We start from the raw sequence: 24,553 nt of genomic DNA, 5'->3' as shown, positions 1-24,553 counted from the left end.
CCACGGTGTGCTCATTTCCACACAGTGGTGGAGGGAGGGGATAGGAACAGAACGTGGAGGGAGGCTCTGCGGGCTCACAGGACACTCGCACTTGAGGCCCAAAGGGACCTCTGCTCCCCCAGTCACTCGATGCTGGAAAACATGCACCTTCTTAGGGAAGATCTAGGAGAAGGGAAACAGTAAGCCACTGCTTCTTGGAAAATCTTCCGGAGGTCTGACTTACTGGGACTGTTCCCTTTCCTCTTGCCCCGTAAGATTCCTAGGGCGCGGGGTCACTCTTTTCTGATCTACATTCTGATCTTGGGACTTCTTTCAGTGGCTGCAGCTCACCATGTATGCCTGAACCAGGCTGGCCTCATCCAAAGCCATGCAGGATCACTCAGGATTTCTGTCTCGCCCTCTATTTCCAAAGCCACTTACCTCAAAGGACCCAGCAGCTGCACCCCTACAGTCCTCCAGGCACCTCATCAGTCCTGTTCCTCCTCCATTTTACCCCCTCCTCATCCCTGATCAGTCATGCCTAGCCTGGCCCTTTAGTAAAGCAATGAGGTAGGAAGAACAAACCCTTGTCTCTCTACCGTGTGGAGGAAAGTGCCTGCCTCTGGTCCGAGCCGCTTTGGTTCTGAAGTGAGTGCTCCTGCTTACCTTGCTCTAGGCTGTCTGCAGAAGCACCTGCCGGTGGCACTCAGCACCCCCTTGTGCTAGAGCCCTCCACTATCTTCACGCTCTCCCACCATGGGCCAGGAACCAAACCCGCACTGGGTTCTGCCTGGTTATTTCAGGAGAGGCCTGCTGTGGGGTAAACTAACTCAGTGGAATAGGGCTGGTTACTTGGGGCTGTCTGACTCGTAAGTTTGGCTGCATTTTGAAAAAAGCTGATCTAAATAAAGGCATGTGTATGGCTGGTCCCCTTGTGTTTTGCTGTCTCACATTTAGATATCCGCCATAGCATGACTGAAGGGCTTCCAATCCTACACTCACTTATGACCTAGAAGAGAACAATGAAAACACACACAAAACAAAATCTTGAACCCCCCCTTTAATCATGCCTATTGCTATTTCTTGAGCATAGGAATTGCTCAAATACTTTCCAAGACATAAAAGGAAGGCAGAGGAATAGTTGTTGCTGTAAAAAGACATCAAGAATAAATGGGTTATGTACAACGGGAGGGGCCGGTTACCTGAATGTAATGGAGTGGAGACTGCGCTATCCTAGCTCCTCTGCTCACTAACTGGCCCGTCGTATGACCGTGGACAAAACCCTGAAGGCAGCAGTTTGCTAAACTTACCTGGACCATGGCCTATGGCATATCTACAGGCATCCTGTGTTTTCCACCCAGTTTCCTTCTTCCTCGCTAAGCCAACGTGGAAACGGCTGACCATGAATACGCAGACAAGGTAACGAAAGTAAACCGTCAGTTAGTAAAAGTACTTTATTTTCCTCTTGTATTTGCTTTATATCTTGCTTTACAAAGTTACGAAGTTCACAGCTTTATACCAAAATGTAAGAAGGCTATTTGCTTATAAACATTTTTCCAGTCATCTGATTCATTCTTGTAATCCATATTCAATATTAAAAAAGTCAGAAACCAAGGGTGCTGGAGCAGCTCTAGGGCATATATTTCTCTTAAATAGGAGAAAGATTTTCAACAGCTTTTCCTCCTTGACACGCTCCTCTCCCAGTTTATTTGGGTCACTACCTTGAGTTTAGAGTGAATCTGGGAAATTCAGTCACCAGGTAACCCAGCAAGGCTGTACACTGGGGCTTGGAGGTGAGGTTAGAGGTTCCTGTCTAACACAGTAGGTCTGTTTCTATGAGGAGCTCACATCCACTTGCATAGGGAACTCAGTCTATCCCAAATCACCTCCACCACAACTTCCATTCCCGTCTGTGGGACCGCTTCTCTTAAACCCGAGGAACCTGATGATTTGAGGGCAGGGATAAAACCATTATTTTATAAATGTGGCAGGTATGGCCTTCATAATTCTAGAAGCTCCCGTTTAGGTAACAGAAACAAAATTGAGAAGTAAGCATAAACTGCAGTTATTTGAGCAAACCACAGCATATGTGCTGTTCAAATCCCGCTTTACAATATACTTCAATCTCACCTCCAATGAATTCTCTTCCATAAAATACACCATTCCACTAAGTATATACCTACTCCCACCAAGTCATCCACATGCCTCATCACTAAAGTTGTCCATTGTATACTCTACCAGAAAAAAGACAAAATAAAACCTGTGGCAAGCAAATAATCACTTAAACAGTAATAATATTGCCTCTAAATTAAAGGTAAGTCAGGAGCTGAACACTCAACTGTTAACTCTTCTGGGGAAGAAAAAAATTCTTCCCACAAAAGCAGGAGTGCAGTAGTAAGTAATGACTTTCTCTCAAATTCAAGTAACATCAGGTCAAGATAACCTTTGCTGTTAGAGTTTTGTTTGCATTGTGTGGAATTGCTTTCTAAATTGAGTAGAGAGGTATGCCAAAATTATTATTATTATTATTTTTTTTTTTTGAGACGGAGTCTCGCTCTGTCACCCAAGCTGGAGTGCACTGGCCAGATCTCAGCTCACTGTAAGCTCTGCCTCCCGGGTTTACGCCATTCTCCTGCCTCAGCCTCCTGAGTAGCTGGGACTACAGGCACCCGCCACCTTGCCCGGCTAGTTTTTTGTTATTTTTTAGTAGAGACGGGGTTTCACCGTGTTAGCCAGGATGGTCTCGATCTCCTGACCTTGTGATCCGCCTGCCTCGGCCTCCCAAAGTGCTGGGATTACAGGCTTGAGCCACCGCGCCCGGCCGCCAAAATTATTTTTAACCTAATTAAAAACTTTCACATAAAACTTGAAGTGACTGATACTTCATCAGAACAAACTGCCATTTTAACACTAGCATAGGTACACAAAAGGATTTATACTATGGTTTTCTTGGCTTTAAGCCATTAGAAGTAGGCAAAAGCAACCAAGAATAACATTCTAAAAGTGGCTCCAACTACTTTAAAGACATGAGTCAGTTTTTGTCAGGTCACTTAATGGTTTTCTTCCTTCACAAAGCTACTAAATGCCAGAGTTAACAAAGATCCCTGAGCCACAGCTCTTCTCTGAGGGGAAGCAGGGTTATAATCAGTCACGACATTGTGGAAGACATTAAAAAAAGAAGGCAAAGTTCTGCATAATTTTCAAGACACTTGTAAGTAGTAACACAAAACCATAAGCAGCCAAAATGCTTATGGTCCCTTTATTTCTTAAAGAGGGCTAGAACGGTTCATTTTGGGTAATACGCTAATCTGGTGTTAAAAGAATTTCACGTGTTCTTGAAACAAAGGCATTATTACTGCCACTGCTTCAAAAAAAGCCTTCGTGAAATGAAGAAAACTATGACAAGTCCAGGTTCCCACGCGTACACATGCACACAAAGGAACCTGCGCACTTGCACACACACAGGCAGATACAGGCACACGGTTCCACCAAAGCGAAGTCCAAATCGGAGTTCTTACTGATTCTACCTGTCTGGAATACTCTCAGGAGTTCCCCACAACTGCGCAACACCTCACCTAGCCTCTTCCTGCTGCACAAAGGCTCCTCCACTCTCATCTTTTCGACACATCCTCAGGCAGGGCAGAAGGGCACTATGCTGCAGAGCATTCGAGGCTCTCAGCACACAGCCAGCATGAAAATGCCGCTTCACTACAGCCCAGAGAAGAGGGCCAGGTTTAGTCATCGATCCAAATGCATCTTCCTGGGAAACGACCCTTCCCAAACACACAGAACAGCTTGGCTTCTCTGGATATCCTTCTAGGAAACAGGGGTGAGAGGTGGGAAAAGCTTCTTCATCTCATACAGAAACAGCACGAATATTTAACACATTTTTTGCAACAAGATCTTCTCTGTTCTCCATTAAGCATCACATAAATCTCACTAGTGTGGTTAACAAAATGGCTTTCCCTAAGGACGGAAGTCAAGAGCTTGTGGGGGCATTTATTATCTAGTACTAGGCCATTCATTATCTCCTAGATTAACCTTTTTTTTTTTTTTTTTTTTTTTTTTTTAAGTGGAGTTTCACTCTGTTGCCCAGGCTGGAGTGCAGTGGTAGGATTTTGGCTCACTGCAACTTCTACCTCCCGGGTTCAAGTGATTCTCCTGTCTCAGCCTCCCAAGTAGCTGAGACTACAGGCACACGCCACCACACCCAGCTAATTTTTGTATTTTTAGTGGAGACGGGGTTTCACCATGTTGGCCAGGCTGGTCTCAAACGCCTGACCTTGAGTGATCCACCCACCTCGGCCTCCCAAAGTGCTGGGATTACAGGCATGAACCACCAAGCCCAGCCTTCTAGATTAATTCTTAACATTTTTTGGACCAACTAAGAACCACTGGAGCCTTTCCTGGAAAAAAGAACACATACTCAGTCTCACACACAATTTCTGGGGGTTCACAGACCCTCTTGAAGCCTATCCATGAACCCCCTGGTGAAGTCCTCCTGCCCGATAGCCTGAGGGAAGACATGTGAGTAGATGTGTGTGCACTAACAGGGGCAAAGACAGACCTGGATGCTCTGTAATCCCAGAGAGCATGTCCCAAAGCTTGGTATGTGGCCCTGGGCTCCTCCCCCTTATTTTCTCTCTCTGAAGAAGCTTTCTGAGGTTTTTTTTTTTTTTTTTGAGATGGAGTCTCACTCTGTCACCCAGGCTGGAGTGCAGTGGCGCAATCTCGGCTCACTACAATCTCCGCCTCCCGGGTTCAAGCGATTCTCCTGCCTCAGCCTCCTGAGCAGCTGGGATTACAAGTGCACACCACCATGCCCAGCTAATTTTGTATTTTCAGTAGAGATGGGGTTTTGCCATGTTGTCCAGGCTGGTCTCCAACTCCTAACCTCAGGCAATCTGCCTGCCTGGGCCTCCCAAAGTGCTGGGATTACAGGCATGAGCCACCACGCCTGGCCACTTTCTGAGTTTTGAGGATCCAGAAACAAAAGGCTGGAAAGCAACACTTCTACAGGTTTACTGATGAGTCTGGAGAAAATCCAAAAACAAAGCCCCACTCAGGGTTTGTGAATTTGGCTGTTCTCAGTGGCCAGGCAGAGTCTCTGCTCCACTCTTCTTTCCCACCTAGCAGGGAAGTGAAGGCAAAGAACTGTCTCAGAAACAAGTCTCTAGGAAGTCTGCTTGAGGTCCTAAAAACCGTATTCAGATGCTTTATTCTAACCCCTTCTCCCCCACCATCTTGGGTGCTGCAGAGGGGTGGAAAACACCATGAGCCCGGAGGAATACTGGATGGCTGCCATCAGTCTAGGCACAGCCGTACAGTGGGAGAGATGGAGGCTGGCAACTGAACAAACCAAAAGGGTTCAAACCGACATTAGGCTTGCAGGGTCAGACGCTAGAAAGGAAGATAAAGGTACACCTCCAGCTGATAGGATCTGTGGCAGGTAGTGCCCAGTTCAACAGCAAACGTAAAGGTAGACATTAGGTCTACGCACTGCCTCACACTGAGCTTTCTGTCCACATTTACAGAGGTTTACTAGGAAGTGGTGTTGTAAGGACTTGTCACTATGTGATTTGCTTTCTGAATTCCTAAAATATAGTCAGCAGAGCAGCCGCTGTTTGTCAAAAATCTACTGTGTCCTTTAGCACTTAAAGCAAGCTCTGTCCATCTATGAAGCAAGAAAACAGGGACACACACTGCACATAACTGTTAAGAAAGAAAACTATTTGCTTCCAATTTAAATACCCAGCTATTACAAATGGAGAAATTAAAACTGATCCCGAAAGTCTAGCACTTAAACAAATTTGTACTTAAAAGCCTGACTATAGGTTTAAACCACCATAAGAACATAAACTAAACATTGCAAACTGAAGTCAATAAAATATACATATGATTAGGGTCAAACTGGGTAACCAATTAGGATCTGTATCTTTAGTAAACATCTGGAGAACGCAAGTAGCATAAATCACTGTATGCCATGCTGTCCCAGAGGAGTGTGGTTCCCTAACATCTGTCTACATCTATTTAAAACCTCCAGCAAGAACTTAAAGAGTAATCTATCATCCCATAGAGCTGCCCAGACTCATGCTAGGGGCCTGGCTAGTAACCACTTTCTCCTTCCTGGCTTCACCAAGGAAGGGAAGAGAGTGGCCTGTGTGGGGGGCTGATGTGAAAATAGTTCAACCAATGACTTCCCAACGTGGGAGGCAAACAACTTCATGAATCGATTTTGCTGTCATCTTCAGCGTGTCGTTCAATATGTCCTGCAGCATCCTAGGAATGAAGGGAAAAGGACCCATGAGAGAGAAGTTGATAGTAAGACAGGAGAAAGTCAAAGCCAAGGAAAGCCACGTGGGTCCATTCCACCTAGGATCCAGAGGGGAAAGGCAGTCAGGAGCCGGCACTTCGCTAACTTACATGAAAGCGTGTACTTAAAGGTGAGCTGTTGTCTCAGCACAAGAGCACTGTAATAAATCTCCAGGTTCAGTTACTGGATTTGAAACATCTGAAAACATTCTCTAGGCCCTTTCTCAAAAATGACCTAATTCTTCATTTGAAACTTCATTAAGCTACCCCCCAAATCTCTGCATCATAAAAAGAAAAACCGTAGGCCCTCCCTATATATGGCAATTCTCAATAATAAAACAAAAAAGGTTTGCTAGCCCCTGCTCTGAGCAGTCTACTGAATCCCAGGCGAACCTCAAGTCCCACTAATGTACCTGTTTGGATCCTTTCCTAGCAGTGAAGAAAGCATCGCAGTTCTTCCAGCGACATTTCAGAGTCTGGAAGTTGGGGTTAGTGTGGTCAGTCAGCAAGTGTTGTTTTAAATGATCTACAACGCCGAATATCAGAGAGCAGCCATGCCACTGGAGAGAAAGAAAACGAGGGGACTCGGTGAAAAAGGGTGCAGTGAACGTGAATGAGAACAGCCCCACTGGATCCCACAGGCACTATGGAAGCAAAAACCCAGCCCTTATTTTAAATTTATTCTTGGCTAGAAGAGACAACAAAGCCAAGGCAACCAAAGTGTCAGCATAACGAGGAGCCCTGAAAAGACTGGAAAAATCTTTTGCTATTTTGATATTTTGAGAGGGCAAAGCACTAACATAGCAATTACGTCTTAAATCAGAAAAAGGTCAGCAAATATTTATGGATAAATCACCATAAAATTCTGTTTAAACTGTATTTTTTATGTTGCCATCATAAAATTGAGTTTCTTTCTTAGTTTATTCAATACAAAAGACAAGTACCTTTCCTATTATACTGAAAGGGCTTTTCTTTTTCTTTTTTTGAGATGCAGTTTCACTCTTGTCGCCGAGGCTGGAGTGCGGTGGTGCGATCTCGGCTCACTGCAACCTCTGCCCCCCGGATTCTAAAGTTCTCCTGCCTCAGCCTCCCGAGTAGCTGGGATTACAGGTGTGCACCACCACGCCCAGTTAATTTTGTGTATATATATATATAGATATAGATAGATAGATAGATATCTTTTTTTTTTTTTTAGTAAAGACAGGGTTTCACCATGTTGGTCAGGCTGGTCTCAAACTCCCAACCTCAGGTGATCTGCCCACCTTGGCCTCCCAAAGTGCTGGGATTACAGGCATGAGCCACTGCGCCCGGCCCGAAAGGGCTATTTTTAACAATTCTAAGAACTACTGAATGTAAATGTGAAAATAAAAATGTCTGATAAAGAAAACTACATTTGTGGAAATATTTATTGTAGAATACTGTGTTTGCCAATGGAAGCCTGATTTTACTCACAGCCTTTATCACTTGAATCTCAATCTTACGATTACCTACTTATTTTTTTAAGCTATAATTTTACTTATAAATGTAGCTTAATTTCATGTATTAGAAAGCACAAGCTAGTGTCTTATGCTTCCTAAGTGGTGGCTCAGTGGGATTACAACCTGTAATCCCAGCACTTTGAGAGGCCAAGGTGGGTGGTTCACTTCAGCCCAGGAGTTCGAGACCAGCCTGGGCAACATAGTGAGACCCTGTCCCTACAGAAAAAGAAAGAAAAAATACAGGCTGGGCGCGAGTTCAAGACCAGCCTGGCCAACATGGTGAAACCCTGTCTGTACTAAAAATACAAAAATTAGCTGGGTGTGGTGGCGGGCACCTGTGTTCCCAGCTACTCGGGAGGCTGAGGCAGGAGAATCGCTTGAACCCCGGAGGTGGAGGTTGCAGTGAGCTGAGATCATGCCACTGCATTCCAGCCTGGCAACAGAGAGATTCTGTCTCAAAAAAAAAAAAAAGTAATGCAAAGTTAAGTTTCTCCTCTGTCAGTACTACTCCATCTTTCTCTCTATAAAGCCAGAGGTATCTTCCCCATTTCTCTCTATAGATTAACTCTATTTGTGTGCTCTGGATCCTGTCATTCAGTAGTGCCTCCTTATCCATGGTTTTACTTTCTGAGGTTTTAGTTACCTGTGGTTAACTGATCTTCAAAAATATTAATTGGAAAATTCCCAAAATAAACAATTCTTGAGTTTTAAATTACACATTATTCTGAGCAGTGTGATGAAATCTCCTGCCATCCCACTGCATCTCACCCAGATGTGAATTGTCCCTTTGTCCAACATATCTATACTATATTGGCTACCTCCTGTTAGTCACTTAGCCCTCTTGATTACCACATCAAAAAAAGATAGACCATATGCCCCTTGGATAAAGAGGAACTGTACTAGATTTTGCTTGCCTTCACTGAGAAAATTAAAAAGCAAAGATAGTAATGTGTAGAGAGCTGAAAAGTCACTAGGCTGTGGACAAGTGTAAAGTCGGATTTTAAAGTGGAGAGTGTCAAGTTCATGCCATCAATGCTGAAAAGCATCTTAGGGTTTTAGGGAAAAGATACCATTGTTAGAACTGATGAAAAAAAATTAAGGCTTATAAGAAATAGTGTGAAAATTTTAAGGGTTAATCATCAGCCCTCACCCCAAAATAAAAATCACACAATTCAGCCTGATGAACTAAGGTTTGGAACTTACAAGACCTTAGACTTTTTTTATTTGCCTATTCCTCAAAAACCAATGAGGACACAAACCAAACCATTAATACTAGTAATCTCTGATGAGCGGGAGTACAGGGGGCAGTGCCATTACCAAAATAAGCACTTCCACTTTTTATTTCATATATTGCTGTACTGTTGCTTTCTAAGCATGTATTGATTTTATAATAAACAAACAACCACCTAGGAGACAGCCTGCGATCTACGGTGTAAGGCATAAAGTAGATGCTAAAATATAGAAATGCTACACTGATGATAGTGAAGATCAATTAGCCTAGGGTGAAGCAACCTCTCCCAGTCCAGTGACAAGAAGAGTTTCACTCCTTACCCAACAGCGGTAATTCTGCATCAGATTAAGCCTCACGGCCTGAATACTGCCATCATAACAGCCAGTGTAAATCTGGAGAAAGACAGGTTTATAGTGTCAGACCAAAATACATACAAACTACAAAACACCCTCAAAACAGGTCACAAGCTCCCTGAAGCAGCTACAAGAAAACAAACACCTAAATGAAAACCAGCTCCAGAGCAGTAGAATGGGAAGGTAGTTTCCAGGTCTTCCAGTCCAGGTCTTTTGCAGCTGTGCTCCTTAGCAAGCCACTCGGGACCAGGGCAGAGAGGAGTGGCAGGGCTCAGAGGCACCCACTTGGCCTTTCTACTTTAACTGGGGTAGCCCTGGTTTCTATCGGGTGCTCATTAGGCACCTGTATTTCACTGGAAAAGAAAGGATTCTACCACTCAGAGTCTGAAAAACATCCATTCTGGTTCAACTCCGTAACTTAAAAGTGAAAAAAAAAAAGGCTTAGCAGGGTTATGTGAGTTGGTTTCTACTTTTAGATCTGCTGTAACCATGCCACACTGGCCAAATCTCCTGACTCCATTCCAGTGTTCTATTCAGATCATGTCTCTGGAAAAGGCACCACTCAATTTTTTGAAGCATCTTAAATTTACCTTCTATTTAACTGTAGTTGATACTACCATTTTTATTGTAATAATTTTGGCTGTTAATAGACAATGGAATATTCAACACTGTCCCCTGGTTACTTCCCTATTATGCCAAGAGATGGGAAGGTACTTAACAATGAGGCATATCAGCAGATGTCACTTTTGGAAGTGACAAGAATTTTTTTAGCAAACACATTCAAAAGCAAATATCTGACATGACAAATACCACTTACCATGCTTTTATGGATGGTCATACACATAATCATGTCTTTGTGTCCTCCATAAACTTGTAATCGATCATGAGACTTAGGCAGAAGAAAAAAAAAAGGAAGAATTAAAGTTATTTATATACCTTGCGTTTAATAAGTACAGTCCCTAAAGGCCTTTGGCAGGTATAAAACCACACCTGAGGCGCTAAGTGGAAGCACTAGTAGCATTCTAACAGAAATATAATCTAACGACAATTTTTCTTTCACATTCTACTATACAAGGAGGGAGCTGGTAATTAGAAGTAATAAAATCAATTTTGTTAGAATCAGAGTTTCAAACTTGAAATTGCACACAAGAACTATAAATTAACTAGAACTAGAAATTAAGTTTTGACACCCATGACCCAGATCAAGTGTCTCAGAGCAGTTTCTGAAAGTTGTAGTCCACAGGCCAGCTGCTTCATAATTATCTAGAAAGCTCGTGAAAATGCAGATTCCTGGGTTCCATCCCACCTTACTGTATCAAAAATCAACACTCAACTCAAAATGACAATCTCCCCAAATCATTCAAGCAAAATACTGAATCTAAATTCTACCTGTAATTCATAGACACGAACAAATTTATCCAGGCAAGCAGTCACCATCACTTTTCCTAGGATATTCACCACAGTCACTGCGTGATTGTGACCTTTATAGATCCGCACGAGCTCACCAGTCTGTGTCAGAAGAGAAGTAAGAGTCACCAGACTGACTTTTGAGACTCCTTCCTGGTTATAATTCTATAATTCTAAGAGGCATAATTCTGAGGATATTGTACACATACAATTAATACAATTAATAGTGTTAATTAACTGTACAAATAGTATTAATAGTATTAACTTTAATAGAAGTATTCCACAATCATTTATTACATATACAAAATATATGGATTGTATCCTGATGGAAAGACTCTAATGTCATGGAAAGAAAGTGGCCAAAACTCTATCTGTATTTATAGCCTTCCAAGTACTTTTACTTTTTTCATTTCACTGGATCTAGACCACAAGTCTATCAGTTGGGAATTATTACTCTGAGGTTACAAACCAGGAACTGAGCTTCAAATTATTATTCTGAGGTTATAGACCAGGAATGTAGCTGCCTCTACGACCTGAGAACACTCTCTCAGCTGTTTCTGTTGTTCATTTTTTTAAGAGACAGGGTCTCACAGGCTGGGTGCAGTCTATAATTCCAACACTTTGGGAGGCCGAGGTGGGCAGATCACTTGAGCTCAGGAGTTCAAGACCAGCCTGGGCAAGTGACCCCATCTCTACAAAAAAAATATGAAAAAATTAGCCAGGCATGGAGGCTCACACCATTAGTCCCAGCTACTTGGGGGGCTGAGGTGGGAGGATCCCTTGAGCCTAGGAGGTTGAGGCTGCAGTGAGTCAAGATCACACCACTGCACTCCAGCCTGGGTGATAAAGTGAGATCCCCATCTCAAAAAAAAAAAAAAAAAAAGATAAAAAGAAAAAGAAATGGGGTCTCACTTGGTCACCCAGGCTGGAGTGCGGTGATGCGATCATACCTCACTGCAGCCTTGAACTCCTGGGCCCAAACAATCCTACCACCTCAGCCTCCTGAGTAGCTAGAATTACAGGACGCACTGCCATGCCCAGCTTATTAAAAAAATTTTTTTAAGAGACAGGGCCACTATTTTGCCTAGGCTGGTCTCAAACTCCTGGCCTCAAGTGATCCTCCCACCTCAGCCTTCTGAGTAGCTGGCATTACCGGTGACAGCCATTGGGCCCAGCTCTCAGCTGTTTTTACTAGTTCTATTTTAACTACATATCATACCCACTTTCAGAAAGCCTCAGCTGCTCCGTTTATTTCAAGTTTAAATGAGGCATTCAAACTAAACCTTACATAAACTTTGAGTCTGTCTGTCCACCATTAAAAACGTTGATGAGGTAGAATTTCTAGGTTACATAGTATTATCCAAGAGCACATGCATAGGGATGATGACAAATTCCTTCGGTGGATAAAGGGCTTAATTTAAATTGCAAGAGGTTTAAGAAAACCATCAAGCTTTAACGATTATTTTATTCAAGGTTTCTTTACACAACACCAACATAGCTTACATGAATGTTGTGGGCATGGACTGACTGATCACTGGAGCCACTGAACACGAGATCATTCACCACCTTAAAGAAAAAAATTCAACATGTCAGATTCTGTATACGGTTCTCAATTTTCTCTACAACTTGTAATACACATTGGCAAATTCTAATTTCCATCCTATTTTGAGATGAGCACAATGAACTAGGTATAAAAGTTTCTCAGACAAATTTTCTTAGCTGAAACCTATGCCCCCTACCAAGCATGCTAATTAACTGATAATGTATTATTAGGTTTGTTACCTTTCCACAATGACTATGAAGCAGCCTAGAAAGGCATTCGAGTATACCCACTCTATAACAAAATACACTCATTGCTTCTCAAATGAAAGTGCATCACTTGGTGATGTTGGTGTGAAGAAAAGGTTTGCAATCTCCTCACTCTTTCTGAGGTGGTGTTTCTAAATGATGCGTGAGATAACATGGGAAATGCCATTTAAAATCCTTCTCTGTTTCGTTTTGCTTTGCTTGAGTCAAGGTCTCACTGTGTTGCCCGCGCTGGAGTACAGTGGCACAGTCATGGCTCACTGAAGCCTTGATCTTCTGTGCTCAAGTGATCCTCCCACCTCAGCCTCGTGAGTAGTATAGGTGCACACCACAACATCTCACTAATTTTTGTATTTTTTTGGAGAGATGGAGTTTTGCCATGCTGCCCTGGCTGGTCTAGAACTTCTGAGCTCAAGTGATCCCCCTGCCTCGCCCTCCCAAAGTGCTGGGACTACAGACGAGAGCCACCCTGCCTGGCCTCAAAACCCTTCTATTTGTGCCAGACAACTCCTATTCTCTTGCACTGTACTTGCCTTCATGCAAAGAATGGTTTTGCTATGGCCCTCCAGAGTTCTGAGGAGCAGTCCATTCCGGGCATCGCGTACACTAATGGTGCAGTCATAAGAGCCCACGACCAGCAGTTTTCGGGCACCTTCCTGAGCTGTGGCAAGACAGCTGACTGCCCGGGGGCCATGGCATTCAAAGATCTCAAGTCGCTTGTTGTTCTGGAAAATAAGCCGAGATTAGAACTAAAAACAACTTAGCTGGAAAACTCCAAAACGAACTAACCAAAATCATTACCTTGGTACAAACGCTCATTTCTGTCACCTGTACTCAAATTTTCATACCCACTCTGCAGCCTTCATGTATCCATCTCTGCTATTTCCCACTCCAACCCTCTTTGCTGAACCTCCCCTATCCCCTGATCTGAGGAGGGCAAACTCTTACATTATAAACTCCTTTATAATTTCAACCCACACCATCCCATCCTAATTAGAAACTGGTTCTCTTTTTATGCTCTCTTTTACCACCTGTAAGTTAGTAACAATGAAAGGTGAACCTTTTTTTTTTCAAACTCTAGTGCATTTTCCCTGTCACAGACCCAGGAACTATTTCTGTCATCCAAAATTTAGGCCATCTATGTGTCATGCTGTTTCCAAAAATCTCTACTTAGAATTACCTTCCTAGGCAATTTCAGTAAGTCTCAGATTCTCCACTTTTTTTTTTTTTTTTTTGAGACAGAGTCTCGCTCTGTCGCCCAGGCTGGAATGCAGTGGCGCCAGCTCAGCTCACTGCAACCTCCGCCTCCTGGGTTCAAGTGATTCTCCTGTCTCAGCCTCCCGAGTAGCTGGGATTACAGGTGCCCGCCACCACACCTGGCTAGCTTTTATATTTTTGTAAAGACAGGGTTTCACCATATTGGACAGGATGGTCTTGAATTCTTAACCTCAGGTGATCCGCCCACCTCAGCCTCCCAAAGTGCTGGGATTACAGGCGTGAGCCATCATGCCTGGCCTAAATTCTCCTTATTATGATGTTCTTTTGGCACCTGGCTCCATGTCATCTCTGTCATCATTTAGTAGACTATAGAAGCCTAATTATACCAGAGTGAAGGGTCACATCCTGAATCCCAAAACATTCTTTTATCTCAGATTTTAGACTTCTTTCCTTCATCCCCCAACCAACCCTGTTCATTAAACCTCCCAATTCCACAAAAGTTCTTTAGGTGCATGCCTGGAATAAGGCTTCTAAAAACTAAGTAGCTGATCATTGCTCAGATAGGCTCAATATAGGCTGGGAGCCTATATTGCTGAGCAATGATTTCAGCCGTCTTGAAGTGCTAGGGAGACAGACTGAATGGGGAGGTCAGGACCCAAAGGTAGACCAGCCCTGGTAAACAGTCCTGGTTTTCTGTTGTGACTCCAGAAGCACTATATTCTAAGAGTATGGACAAACTAGGAAAAAGCCCAGCTCTCATTTTCAAAATTCGCATCTATGCAGAGATTCTCAAATGTCTGTCTCTAGGACCATCTTCTCCAGGGCTTTTCAACCCTTTAAAGAACTTCTCCATTTGAATTTCTTGTCATCATCTCATCATTTTGCCTCAAGATTGTCTTGCTCCTTACTTCTGTCTACTACTTAAAAAAAAAAAAGAGAGAGACAGGGTCTCACTCTGTCACCCAGGCTTCAGTACAGTGGTGTGATTATAGCTCACTGCAGCCTTGAAGTCCTGGCCCAAGCAATCCTCCTGCCTCAGCTTCCTGAGTAGCTGGGACTACAGGCGTGTGCCACCATACTTAGCTTTTTTCTTTTTTAGTTAAAAAATATATATATATATTTTTTTGAGAAACAGGAGTCTTGCTTTGTTGCTCAGGCTGGTCTCGAACTTCTGGGCTCAAGCAATCCTCCTACCTCAGTCTCCCAAAGTGCTGGGATTATATGCATGAGCCACCATATCCAGCCACTTCTGTCCACTTCTGATAATCTCACAAAAGAGAAATTAGGTAATTATCACATTTTAGCCTTTAAAATATTTTAAATTTACTTTCCTCTACATTTCTATTGCCCTAATCCAATTTAATCAGACTTAGAACTTGTCTGCATCTAGAATGCAAAAATCTTCACTAATTGCCCTTCTATGAGGTATCATATCAAATACACCAAATCACTTGGCACTTGATTATATACACACTAGATTCTAACTTGATTTTTAAGTTTCCTGTAGGCAGAAACCGTGACATATTTTAATGCACATCTTCTGTTAGTTCCAGCTAGCATGTAGCCTATGAATGACACTGTACTAGTACCATTCTAACACATGGTTACAAGATGACCAGGGGATATGGTGCCACAATTAATTAGCAATCAAACCTATCAAGTCTACCTCTTAGATTATATCTTTCCTCCATTCCCTTCTCTTCATTCTGTTTAACCTTTTTCATGTCAGCTTCCACTACAAAGCCTCCTAAATGGTCTCCCTGCCTTTGCTAATACCAATCTTTCCCAATCTTATCAACTCCAGTGACTTTTCCTGAAACATAATGGGATCATGTTTCTCATACTTTAAAGCCTGTAAGATGAAGTCCAACTACCTTATCAAAGCACACAGGGCCATCAAAAACTAAACCTTATCCTGGGGCCTAGCACATAACAGATGTTCAATAAAGGCTAGGTCAACAAATGAATTTATCTCTGGGTTAGGAAAGAATGAAGCCATTCGGGCATTATAGCAAACCTCTCAGTTCGCCTCACAGATGGACTGCCCTCATGAAACCCTAAACCAGTGGCAAACCACACCAATGTCATACTCAATAGAATTTAAGTTCATTTTTCTTCATTTATTTTTTAATATGGAATGCTTCATGAATTTGCGTGTCATCCTTGCGCAGGGGCCATGCTAATCTTCTCTGTATCATTCCAAATTTAGTGTATGTGCTGTCGAAGTGAGCACTTAAGTTCATTTTTTATGATGTCATTCTTAAACTGAGACAGACTAGTTTAATCCATGACTCATTATTTGGCCCCAAATCTTCAGGCTTGGTTTAATTTAGTGGAGTTACATTTTGGACCTGGCACATTTGAGTAGAAGCAGAGAGAATGGAGGATCTTGTTTCACTTACATCAGAAGATAACTGTGTTTGAGTAGCGGCTGATTCTGCTGCTTCCCCACAGAAGAAAACAGGAAAACCCCTGCCTGCTACTTCTTCCCACACAAGCTCACACTATTTGCAAGTAGCATGGGAAGCAAGCCTTTTCTCCCCAACCACTAACCTTTATGTTGAAGGTGACCACAGTGCCATTTGCCAGTCCCGCATAGAGGATTCGCCACCTACTGTGCAGGCAGAGGACTCGGTCTTCCAGCTGTAACTGCTCCACACACTCTCGGCTCTGATAAAAGCACATAACCTTGAATCAGCAGAGGGTACTGGCAAATGAGATGTCAAAAACAGTTCCTCCAGAAGCAGACTTTAAAATGACTCTTACGTGGAAGAAAATGTGACATCCTCTATTTTGTAGGGGACTATCTTAGATCTGTTTTTCCTTTGAAATATGAGGCCAAAGACTCCCAAGCTGTAGGTAATGTGAAAATAAAACATAAATTCTAGTAATGTTACCTACGTTTCTAACTTAGAACATAGAGATTTTTCAAGGGGCACTATGAGTTGGGTCTTAGCCTCTTAAATTAAGAGGCCAAATATAAAAGACAAAGCTGTATTTTGACATCTAAAGAGAAAATCAGGATTATAGTTACATATTTGATAAATGCACTAATCAAATATGTGGTTTTCTGCAACTTACTCTCTATTTCAATAGCTCCCAAATGCCTCCTTCAAACTGGTGCCGGGTTAGCTGGGCTAAATTACTCAAGAAGCTTTTAAAATATATAGAACCCAAGCTCCAACCCCATCCCTGAGACTCTTAATTCAGTGGGCTCTAGAATCTGTGTTGTAAAAAATTTCCCTAGTAATTCAGATGTACATGCAGGTTTAATGCCCACTGTTTGATCTGACCTTCAAAAAACGATTTCTACCAGTTTCCTCCAACTAGATTATACTAGCAAATCTCTTTACCTAGAACCCAGAATTGGCCAGGACATAGTACATTCAAAATTTATTGTTGAGGCCAGGCACGGTTGGGATTACGCCTGTAATCCCAACACTTTGGGAATCCCAGGTGGGTGAATCATGAGGTCAGGAGATCGAGACCATCCTGGCTAACATGGTGAAACCCTGTCTCTACTAAAAATTCAAAAATTAGCCAGGCATGGTGGCGCACGCCTGTAGTCCCAGCTACTCGGGAGACTGAGGCAGGAGAACCGCTTGAACTCGGGAGGTGGAGGTTACAGTGAGCCGAGATCACGCCACCACACTCCAGCCTGGGCCACAGAGCAAGACTCTGTCTCAAACAAACAAACAAACAAACAAAAACTTATTGTTGAAGGCTACTAAAGACCCAGGTGTAGCTTTTTAAGTGGGCTTGGCACTAGATGTTAAAATCAAGATGGTTATAATTGGGTAGGGTGGGACAAGCTGTAGGTAGGATGAGAAAAGCTGTGGGTTGTCAAACCCGTTGATCTCCTCTCCCAGCCTTCTTTCATACCTAAAAGAGTCAGTCACTTAAATTATTCAATTTCTCCCCTGAAAAAATTACAAACATAAGTGCCATATACGAAATTGTAAGATATAGCAAAAGACAGTGAATATGTCTAAATATTAAGATTCATGTTGCTTCCGGTTAATCCATATGAGATCTTTTGTAACTTTATAGGGGAAATTGAACATTACATAGTAATAAAAAAAGAACAAACTATTGGCACATATACCAATACAGATGAATTTTCAAACATCATGGTGAGCTAAAGCTAGACATTAAAGAATACATGTGGTATAGTTATACTGACATGACAGCTAAGCACAGACAAAAGTCATCCATGACAGTAGTCAAAATAGTGATTAGCTTTAGAAGGTTATGCCCAGGGAGGCATTTGAGGGAAGCTTCAGGGCTATGAAATGGTCTATGTTTTGATCTTTGTGGTAGTTATACAAACAAATATCTGCTTTTCTGCAAGCTGTATACTTAAAATCTGTGTGCTTTACTGTATGAAGTTATGTCTCGATGTCAAATAATGGTTACAAAATCTTTTTCACTAGTGTACAGTCCTGCTATGCCAAACACTACACATTAGAACCCTTAATACTGAGAAGCTTTTAAAAAAATTTTTTGCTAATATTATGAGTAAAAACGGTATTCCTTGTACTTCGGTTTTAATTTGCATTTATTTGCAAGACTGTATTTCTTTCAGTTATTTGTATTTTTTAAGAGACTTGCTTGCTTTTTGTCAATGTATTTATTTCTTTGTTTTTTGAAAGACAAGGTCTCCCTCTGTCTCCTGGCTAGAGTGCAGTGGCGTGATTACTGCTCACTGCAGCCTTGACCTCCGAGGCTCAAGGAATCCTCCCACCGCAGCCTCCTGAGTAGCTGGAACTGCAGGCGTGGGCCATCACGCACGCCTAGTTAATTTTTAAATTTTTTTTTGGAGAGATGCGGTCTCGCCATGCTGCCTAGGCTGTTCTTGAACTCCTGGGCTCAAGCGATCCTCCCGACTTGGCCTCCTAAAGTGTTGGGATTACAGGCATGAACCACAGCACCTGGCTGTAGGAATTTAAAGGTGTAAGCCCCTTACAACATATACCAAACCTATGTTTGTCCTATCTTAAGTTACAGCTTTCCCCCCATTTTTATATAAGACTATTTCTTGCCAAAATATGCTTACAATTTTTTTTTCACAAGTTTGTATAATTTTTTACAGGTTTGTACAAGTTGCCTAGCTAGGCTTGAACTCCTGGCCTCAAAGGATCCTCCTACCGCAACCTCCCAAGGCACTGGGATTACAGACATGAGCCACCGTGCCCAGCCTCTTTTTGTAGTTTCTTGAATTTTAAAGCTTTCTTCTTTTCTAATAGAAGCAATTAAAAATACAGATTTCCCTTTCAGCAATGCTTTAGCTGCATCCTACAAATGATATGTTGCATTTTCATTTAGTTAGATATTTTCTAATTTTCCTTGTGATTCCTTCTTTGAACCACAATAATTTAGAAGTATGTTATTTTCAGCTCCCTATATTTGGGGATTTCCAAGATTTCTGTTACTGCTTTCTAATAAATGTCACTGTGGTTAGAGAACATACTCCGTATGATTTTGGTGCTTTTAAATTGATTGAGACTTATTTAATAGCCCAGTATGAGGTCCTGGTGAATGTCTATGTGCGCATTCTTGAAAAAAGTGTGTATTCTGCAATTTTGAGTGGAGTGTTCTATAAATGCTAATTGGATCTTATTTGTTAATGGTGTTGTACAGTTCTTTTTTTTTTGAAACGAAGTTTTTCTCTGTTGCCCAGGCTGGAGTACAGTGGCGCAATCTCAGCTCACTGCAACCTTCACCTCCCAGGTTCAAGTGATTCTCCTGCCTCAGCCTCCTGAGTAGCTGGGATTATAGGCACGTACCACCAGGCCCGGCTCATTTTTTTGTATTCTTATTTTTATTTATTTTTTGAAACAGAGTCTCATTCTGTTGCCCAGGCTGGAGTGCAGTGGCACAGTCTTGGCTCACTGCAACCTCTGCCTCACAGGTTCAAGCAATTCTCCTGCCTCAGCCTCCCAAGTAGCTGGGACTACAGGCATGAGCACCACACCTGGCTAATTTTTGTATGAGGAGGTTTCAACATGTTGGTCAGGCTGGTCTCAAACTCCTGACCTCAGGTGATATGCCCACCTTGGCCTCCCAAAGTGGTGGAATGAATTACAGGCGTAAGCCACCACACCCAGCCTAATTTTTTTGTATTTTTAGTAGAGACAGGGTTTCACCATGTTGGCTAGGCTGGTCTCGAACTCCTGACCTCAAGTGATCCACTCGCCTCAGCCTCCCAAAGTGCTGGGATGACAGGCCTGAGCCACCGCATCCAGCTGGTGTTGTTCAGTTCTTACATATCCTTGATGGTTTTTATTTAGTAGTCTATCAATTATTGAAAAAGGGTTGTTGATGTCCCCAACTATAATTGTGAATTTGTCTATTTCTCCTTTCAGTTCTATCAGTTACTGTTTCATATATTTTAGAGTTCTGTTATTAGGTACCTGTACTTATAATTGTTATATCTTTCAGCTGTGCTGACTCATCATTATGGAATGTCCTCCTTTCTCCAGTAGTATTGTCCTTTTCATTATTTAAAGGGATAGTGTCTCGCTCTGTTACCCAGGCTGGAGTGCAGTGGCACTGTCATAGCTCATTATAACCTCAAATTCCTCAGCTCAAATGATCCTCTCACCTCAACCTCCCAAGTAGCTACGACTAGAGGTACATACAACCATGCTTACCTCACTTTTTCATTTTTTGCGGAGATGGGCTCTCACTATGTTACCCAGGCTGCTCTGGAACTTCTGGTCTCAAGCGATCTTCCCACCTCAGCCTTCCAAAGTGGGATGTAGGCATGAGCCACAGTGCTCAGTCACTTGTCTTAAAGTCTACTTGCCCAATATTAACATAACTACTCCAGTTCTGTTACTATTTGGATAGTGTATCTTCTTCCATTCTTATTCTTTTACTTTCAACCCATTTTGTCTTTACATTTAAAGTAGTCTCTTTGGCTGGGCATGGTGGTGCATGCCTGTAATCCCAGCACTGGGAGACCAAAGCAGGGGGCCTGCTTGTGCCCAGGAGCTTCAGACTAGTCTAGGCAACATAGCAAGACCCTGTTTCTAAAAAAAAAAGAGGCCGGGTGCGGTGGCTCAAGCCTGTAATCCCAGCACTTTAGGAGGCTGAGACGGGCGGATCACGAGGTCAGGAGATCGAGACCATCCTGGCTAACCTGGTGAAACCCCGTCTCTACTTAAAAAAAAAAAAAAAAAAAAAAAAAAAAAACTAGCCAGGTGAGGTGGCGGGCGCCTGTAGACCCAGCTACTTGGGAGGCTGAGGCAGGAGAATGGCATGAACCCGGGAGGCGGAGCTTGCAGTGAGCTGAGATCCGGCCACTGCACTCCAGCCTGGGCCACAGAGCGAGACTCTGTCTCAAAAAAAAAAAAAAAAAATTAATTAGCAAACTGTAGTGACATGTGCCTGTAATCCCAATTACTCGGGAAGCTGAGGCAGGAGGATCACTTGAACCCAGGAGTTCCAGGCTGCAGCGACTTATAATCACGCCACTGCACTCCAGCCAGGGTGACAGGCCAAGATCGTGTCTCAAAAATAAAAGTGTGTCTCTTGTAGACAACAAAGATTTTGATGTTACTTCTGTATCCAGCCAATTTCTGCCTTTTGATTTTAGTATCAGTTCACTCACATTTAATGTAATTATTAAATACGGGTAAATTTAGGTCTCCAATTTGCTATTTGCTTTCTATTTGTCTCATTTTTATTCCTCTATTTCTCCTTCTACCTTCTCTTGTATTAAGTATATTTTTCGCTTGCCACTTTAATCCCTCAATTGACTTTCTTAGCACAATTTTTTTTTTTTTTTTTTTTTTTTTTTTTTTTTTTTTTTGAGAAGGAGTCTTGCTCTGGTGCCCAGGCTGGAGTGCAGTGGCATGATCTTGGTTCACTGCAATCTCTGCCTCCCAGTTCAAGTGATTCTCCAGCCTCAGCCTCCCGAGTAGCTGGGATTACAGGTGTGTACCACCACACCCGACTAATTTTTGTATTTTTAGTAGAGACAGGGTTTCACCAGGTTAGCCAGTCTGGTCTCGAACTCCTGACCCCATGACCCTCTTTGCATTATTAGTTTAGTAATTACTCTAGGGCAGTATTTCTCAAAGTGTGGTCCTCAAACCATCTGCATCAATATCACATAATACCTTATTAGAAGTGTAAATTCTTTTTGTTTGTTTTGGTTAATTTTTATGCTTTTTTGAGGTAGGCTCTTGTTCTGACACCCAGGCTGTAGTGAAGTGACACAATCATAGCTCACTATAACCTTGAACTCCTGGGCTCAAGTGATCCCCCTACCTTAGCCTCCGGAACAGCTAGGACTATAGGTGTGAGCTACCACGTCCAGTTCATTTTTATTTTTTTATAGAGACAGGGTCTTGCTATGTTGCCCAGGTTGGTCTTGAGCTCCTGGCCTCAAGCAACCCTCCTGCTCTGGTCTTCCAAAGTACTGGGATTACAGATATGAACCATAGTACCTGGCCGAGAAATGTAAATTTGTGAGTTTGACCCCAAGCCTACTGGATCAGAAGCTCTGGGAAGGGTTGTGTGTGGTGGCTCATGCCTGTAATCTCAGCACTTTGGGAGGCCGAGGTGGGAGGATCGCCTGACTCCAGGAGCTCAAAACCAGCCTGAGCAACATGGTGAGACCCTGTCTCTTAAAAATACAAAAAACAAACAAAAAAACACCTCTGGGAGTAGGTACCAGTAATATGTGTTTTAACAAGCTGTCCAGGTCAATGTGATGCACGCTCAAGTTGTAAGCCAGTGCCTCTAGGGATTACATTTTTAAAATTATAACAATCTAGTTCAAATTAGTACTTATTCCCAGTAAAATATAAGAACCTTGTTCTAGCACAGCTCCATCCCCTCCTACTTCTTTTTTTTTTTTTTTTTTTTTGAGACGGAGTCTCGCTCTGTCGCCCGGGCTGGAGTGCAGTGGCCGGATCTCAGCTCACTGCAAGCTCCGCCTCCCGGGTTTACGCCATTCTCCTGCCTCAGCCTCCCAAGTAGCTGGGACTACAGGCGCCAGCCACCTCGCCCGGCTAGCTTTTGTATTTTTTAGTAGAGACGGGGTTTCACCGTGTTAGCCAGGATGGTCTCGATCTCCTGACCTCGTGATCCGCCCGTCTCGGCCTCCCAAAGTGCTGGGATTACAGGCTTGAGCCACTGCGCCCGGCCCCCTCCTACTTCTTTATGTTCCTGTTATCACATATATTCCATCTATGTTATAAACTTAATGATAGCCTTATAAATTCTGCTTCATGTATCTCCATCTTTTAAAGAAATTAAGAACATATTGTATACAATTTTAAACATAATTTTCTCATTTCCTTCAGTGCATTTAAGTTTAAAAAACTCTCAGAGGAGATGTCCATTTCTAATTCTGCAGATTTAAAAAATTTATACATTTTGCTTTTTTTTTTTTTTTCCTGAGACGGAGTTTCGCTCTCGTTGCCAAGGTTGGAGTGCAGTGGCACGACCTCAGCTCACTGCAACCTCTGCCTCCTGGGTTCAAGTGATTCTCCTGCCTCAGCCTCCCAAGTAGCTGGGATTATAGGCATGTGCCACCACACCTGGCTAATTTTGTATTTTTAGTAGAGACGGGGTTTCTCCATGTTGGTCAGGCTGGTCTTGAGCTCCTGACCTCAGGTGCATCCGCCCACCTCGGCCTCCCAAAGTGCTGGGACTACAGGCGTAAGCCACCACACCCAGCCTACATTTTTCTCTTTATTCTATCTAGGATTAATTTTGATACATGATGCGCATAACATTTGTGGCAAAGACCCAAGGAAGGCATATTAATAGTAGGAAGTGAAAAAATACTGGTGGAGACAGAAATACCGTTTATGTCTAAGTCTCATATCTACCTAAAGCTGCAACAATGTGCTAAACATGGTTTAGAAGCGAAAAGGAGACGGTGGGTAGAATGAAGCATCTGCCAGTGTCTCCACTCCACACAGTAAATACAAAGCGACTCAATATGAACCACTTTGGATTTCTCTGGACTCACCTACCTTAACATTATAGCAGCGGACGGTATGGTCACTGGAGCCGGTGTAAAGGGCAGCGTTCTTCCCGGATGTCTGAGTGACCAGGAGGCAGTTGACTTTCGAGGTATGGCCCTCAAAGACACCAACACATTTCCGACTCTAAGCACAGACCAGATTATTACTTATGAGATATAGAAGGATTAGATAATATATTTCCTCAAAAAAAAAAAAAAAAAGATGCTAAAACATTCAGTTCACTGCTGTATCCTCAGTGTCTAAAACAGCACCTGGTACACAAAAGATGTTCAGTAAATGTATGTTCACCAAATGCCAGCAAACAGTCATAGGCAATGAGGTATCTGAAAGTATATGTTAGTTGAGCCATACCAAAAAATATTTATGGCAATTCACTGTAAGATAGCCAGAATTTTAATTAATGTTTAGGGCAAAGCTTTCTGACATGGACCAAGGACCTAGCAAATCCAAACTGTAGCTAATTACCCACAAAAGATGTGCATTTGATAAGCAGCTTGTGAGAATGCACCATGGTATTCAAAAACATATCAGGTGCTATCACAGGTCTAGTGGTTCTGGTGGTGTTTCTCTTTTTTTCTTTTTCTTTTTCTTTGAGATGGAGTCTCGCTCTGTCACCCAGGCTGGAGTGCAGTGGCGCGATCTCGGCTGACTGCAAGCTCTGCCTCTTAGAATCATGCCATTCTCCTGCCTCAGCCTCCCGCGTAGCTGGGACTATAGGCACCCGCCACCACGCCTGGCTAGTTTTTTGTATTTTTAGTAGAG

At 42.7% G+C, this 24,553-nt stretch overlaps 2 protein-coding genes across 4 annotated transcripts in view; one reads left to right on the top strand and one right to left on the bottom strand.

Annotated features, from left to right (window-relative positions):
• The window catches only part of CAPN3 (calpain 3), a 44,650-nt gene extending 43,742 nt beyond the window's left edge, over positions 1-908 (top strand). For all 3 annotated transcript variants that reach the window (XM_017860920.1, XM_017860838.1, XM_017861071.1), the window contains one exon: positions 317-908. In XM_017860920.1, the coding sequence (XP_017716409.1) occupies positions 317-343 (27 nt within the window). In that variant the 3' untranslated portion in view covers positions 344-908. The remainder of the gene's footprint in view (positions 1-316) is intronic.
• A 1,910-nt stretch (positions 909-2,818) lies between these two features.
• ZNF106 (zinc finger protein 106) overlaps positions 2,819-24,553 on the bottom strand; it is a 44,919-nt gene continuing 23,184 nt past the window's right edge. The window contains exons 10-18 of the mRNA XM_017861506.1: positions 23,780-23,914; positions 16,338-16,454; positions 13,100-13,291; positions 12,264-12,326; positions 10,743-10,862; positions 10,171-10,242; positions 9,321-9,392; positions 6,705-6,851; positions 2,819-6,258 (exon numbers count right to left, since the gene is read on the bottom strand). Coding sequence (XP_017716995.1) covers positions 6,202-6,258; positions 6,705-6,851; positions 9,321-9,392; positions 10,171-10,242; positions 10,743-10,862; positions 12,264-12,326; positions 13,100-13,291; positions 16,338-16,454; positions 23,780-23,914 — 975 coding nt within the window. The 3' untranslated portion in view covers positions 2,819-6,201. The remainder of the gene's footprint in view (positions 6,259-6,704; positions 6,852-9,320; positions 9,393-10,170; positions 10,243-10,742; positions 10,863-12,263; positions 12,327-13,099; positions 13,292-16,337; positions 16,455-23,779; positions 23,915-24,553) is intronic.

This window comes from Rhinopithecus bieti, unplaced genomic scaffold (assembly GCF_001698545.2).
Source record: "Rhinopithecus bieti isolate Rb0 unplaced genomic scaffold, ASM169854v2 scaffold_495, whole genome shotgun sequence".
Taxonomy (NCBI): Eukaryota; Metazoa; Chordata; class Mammalia; order Primates; family Cercopithecidae; genus Rhinopithecus; species Rhinopithecus bieti.
The sequence above is the reverse complement of the archived record's forward strand: the minus strand, read 5'-3'. Positions and strand labels throughout refer to the sequence as shown.